At 39.5% G+C, this 3612-nt stretch overlaps 1 protein-coding gene across 1 annotated transcript; it reads left to right on the top strand.

Moving 5' to 3' along the window:
• On the top strand, positions 1–3612 carry LOC105177862 (COMPASS-like H3K4 histone methylase component WDR5A). Its single transcript, XM_011101133.2, has 2 exons — positions 1–724; positions 3094–3612. Exons 1-2 carry the CDS (start codon positions 71–73, stop codon positions 3385–3387), a joined length of 948 nt encoding a protein of 315 aa, XP_011099435.1. The 5' UTR covers positions 1–70; the 3' UTR covers positions 3388–3612.

Below are 3612 nucleotides of genomic sequence, written 5' to 3'. Positions count from 1 at the left end.
ATAAAAAATGTAATATACCCGCAAAAACCCCAACAGAACCCTGGTGGTGGTGGAAGACACAGACCCACGGATGGCTTCAACGACGGAGCCTGCTGAATCCTTCAAACCCTATCGCCTCAAGCACACCCTTACCGGCCACAAACGGGCCGTCTCCAGCGTTCAATTCTCCGAGGATGGCCGCTTCCTCGCGTCCTGCTCCGCCGACAAATCCGCCCGCACTTACTCCCTGTCCTCTCCCGATGCTGTCCACAACGAATTCCATGGCCACGAATTGGGCATCTCCGACCTGGCCTTCTCCTCCGACGGACGTTTCCTCGCCACCGCCTCCGACGACCGCACCGTCCGTCTCTGGGACGTCGCCACTGGCTCCCTCATCAAAACCCTTACTGGCCACACCAACTACGTTTTCTCTGTCAATTTCAATCCCCAGTCCAACATGCTTGCCTCCGGTTCCTTCGATGAGACCGTCCGAATTTGGGATGTCAAGTCGGGGAAATGCCTGAAGGTGCTTCCCGCACATTCGGACCCTGTCACGGCAGTTCATTTTAATCTGGATGGATCGCTTATCGTTTCAAGTAGTTATGATGGGCTTTGTAGGATTTGGGATGCTTCCACTGGGCATTGTATGAAGACTCTCATTGATGATGAGCATCCTCCTGTTAGCTTTGTCAAGTTCTCGCCCAATGGGAAGTTTATTCTTGTGGGAACTCTTGACAATACTCTGGTTGGTTTCTATTTTATTGTCTTTATCTATGATGAAAGTTACAATCTTTTAAGTGATATGATTTGTTTGTTTACTTCATTTGGTTGATGGGGGGGGGGGGGGGTTTTAATTTTTTTTTTTTAACTTTTTTCTTGATCGAGGAGCACTTGTGAATTCTGATCCAGAGGTTGGAAATGGTGCTGTTTGGAATTGTCATCGCTCGATGCCATGTTTTAGTTGCTTTGAGACTGTTATCTTGTCAAGTGGAATGTTAAATTCTCCGTTTCTGCGTAGTGATTCAATGTGTTAGATGATTCATTGAATAATAGATTCAGTAATTGGACATGTTATTGTCCTATTTTCCATTTGGTTTCTTAGAACTGTTTCCATGTAGACTCCTGAGAAGGATATACAGTCCAGCCATTACTCCTTTTTTTTTCCCCCTTAAGCTGTATCTCTGCTGATAATGACATTAAGTTAGTCCTTATCATAGGAGGAACTGATTAAATGGTAGATTATATTGCGGTGATAGAAACATAAGATGAAATCTTGATATTTGTCTTGTTGTTCTTTTGAATGGGTAAATTTATCTGCTTGACTGGCGAGTAGGTAATTTTATCTGCTTCCTTGATTTGAATAGCTCATGTCAATTATCAGATGCTAAAGACTTCAGCTGTATGATCTATATATATGATTTACTTGGGAAGCTAATATGAGGACTAGTGTGTGCAATGTGTATCATGTTTGATTCGGATGAGAATTTATGAACTGCTTGACATCTGCACTGAGAGAGTTGATGTGGTGGTTTAGAAGATGCATATCTTCACTGCTGAATATAGGAGAACTAATTTATGGAAGGAGGTTATGATCATAATGGCATCATGATTGATTAGAATGGTGAGAATGCATGACTTGATCTTTACAAATGCTGTTCTCAAGTGGCAATTCTCTAGTCATTTGAAATTTCAGTTCTGGAAATTAAATTTCTGGCTCTATAGTTGAGTCTTGATCTGCCTTCTGCCTTTATAAGTTTCACCATTCCTGCATCGCCATCTATATGCCCCATGATAACTTGAAAAGACATCTTTGCTCTTGTTAATTCTAGTGAGGCATTATATTACTTTAAGTTTTACCTCGTGTGTCTAAGTTACTGATATAACATTTTGAATTATTAGTATATGACTAATGACCTTGTGTACAAGTATGGAAGCTGTACCTCATTGTGTACTCTACTCTATCTAGGAAGTAGGAACCTCATATACTTATCTGAGAAGATATATATGTATATATAGTGATCCCATAAACATATTGATCTTCAGTTGAGACTTACTAACTAAATAGCAATTAAATAGTTGTAGCATGCACAATACACTTGATGAAGTTTTGGTGATGTTCCCCATGTTTATTTCATTATATTTTCTTATTTTAATCTTCTTGCAAACACTTTAGTACTAGTTGAAGACTTGGCTCACAGAAATGACTTGCCGCACTTTGGAAGCTTCTACATGAGCTTCTTCTTAGTTGTTCTCATGTACTCATGTGGTTTTCTCACCTAAATCATGCACAGAAACGATGTAACAAAAAGGAGGTTGCCTGGCATTAGTGCTGTTGGGGAGGTCAATTTTTTACTATCCCTGTTGATTGAAGTCCAAAAGAATATTAGTTTTATTGCATGCAGACTAGAACTTGGGTTGCAGTTATGCTCTGGATGCACATTGTATCACGGGAATCATAAAGCTTCTTTCTTCCTCAAATATTGTCGTCATGGTTGTATTATACAAATAATCTCCTATGTGTGTTAATTTGAGTTTTTTTTTCCTATTCGGATTCTATTCACCATTTGCCATGGCGTAAGAATTTATTAAATAATGGATGCATAAAATTGTCACTGTACATTTTAATTTTGTTCAATTTTTTGATTGTTGCTGAATACCTAACACGCAACAATATTTGAAACCTGAATTGTTGTTTTCAGACGAAAGAGAGATATGATCTGACAAAAGTGGGATCTTGTTGAGTGTTGACTACTTATGGTGTTCATATCTCTTTATAAACTCAGGCTGCTAGTGGCTTTACTGTTAGTTGGAACAAGAGTAGTTTTATCAGCATGTCTTTTGAAGTCTGAGTTTCTATCTGGTGGTTTATGAGCCATAATACCACCAGCTGCTAGATGAAGGACTTCAACACGTAGAGTTTTTATCATTCTAATTTTTATGTCAACCTTCTTATGCATCATTTGATGTAATTATGTATGCGCTCTTTGTGCCAGTTTGCTAAAACCTGGCCCCAAGGCATGTCTGTGGGACTCACTGTATTTACAATATTTCCGGAGTCTGCAAATGTATTCTTTTACTGCTCTCATGTTTATTCCTGGATGGTTGTGTTGGCAGCGGCTCTGGAATTTTTCCACAGGGAAGTTTCTGAAAACTTACACAGGCCACGTGAACTCAAAGTACTGCATTTCTTCAACATTTTCTATAACAAATGGGAAATACATTGTGAGCGGATCTGAGGATAATTGCGTGTATTTGTGGGAGCTGCAGTCCCGGAAAATAGTTCAAAAGCTGGAAGGTCATACAGATGCAGTTTTATCAGTATCGTGTCACCCAACGGAAAATATGATAGCTTCGGGTGCGCTTGGAAACGACAATACAGTGAAGATTTGGACCCAAGAGGAGGATTAATGTTATGTTTTTTTTCTTTTTTCTGTGGCTATCATAATATAACTTTGGAATCTGTGCAGGCATTCTTAGATGTAATTCTTGTGGCTGTAGAATTTCCTGTCTTTCTAAATCCAACCAAATTCCTTGAGGTTCATTCACTGTCTTTTAGCGCTTTCCTCTAACTTTGTGTTGCTCTGGCGTACAATCTCAGCCTTACATATTGGATATCCATCTTCAGTTTGTTTC

Source organism: Sesamum indicum, linkage group LG15 (genome assembly GCF_000512975.1).
Source record: "Sesamum indicum cultivar Zhongzhi No. 13 linkage group LG15, S_indicum_v1.0, whole genome shotgun sequence".
Classification (NCBI taxonomy): domain Eukaryota; kingdom Viridiplantae; phylum Streptophyta; class Magnoliopsida; order Lamiales; family Pedaliaceae; genus Sesamum; species Sesamum indicum.
This window is presented reverse-complemented; position numbering and strand designations above follow the sequence as displayed.

Excerpts from the sequence above, each read along its gene's own strand:
- LOC105177862 (XM_011101133.2), top strand. The coding sequence starts at position 71 with ATGGCTTCAACGACGGAGCCTGCTGAATCCTTCAAACCCTATCGCCTC. Across the intron at positions 725-3,093 it reads GAACTCTTGACAATACTCTG|CGGCTCTGGAATTTTTCCAC; the intron begins GTTGGTTTCTAT and ends TTGTGTTGGCAG.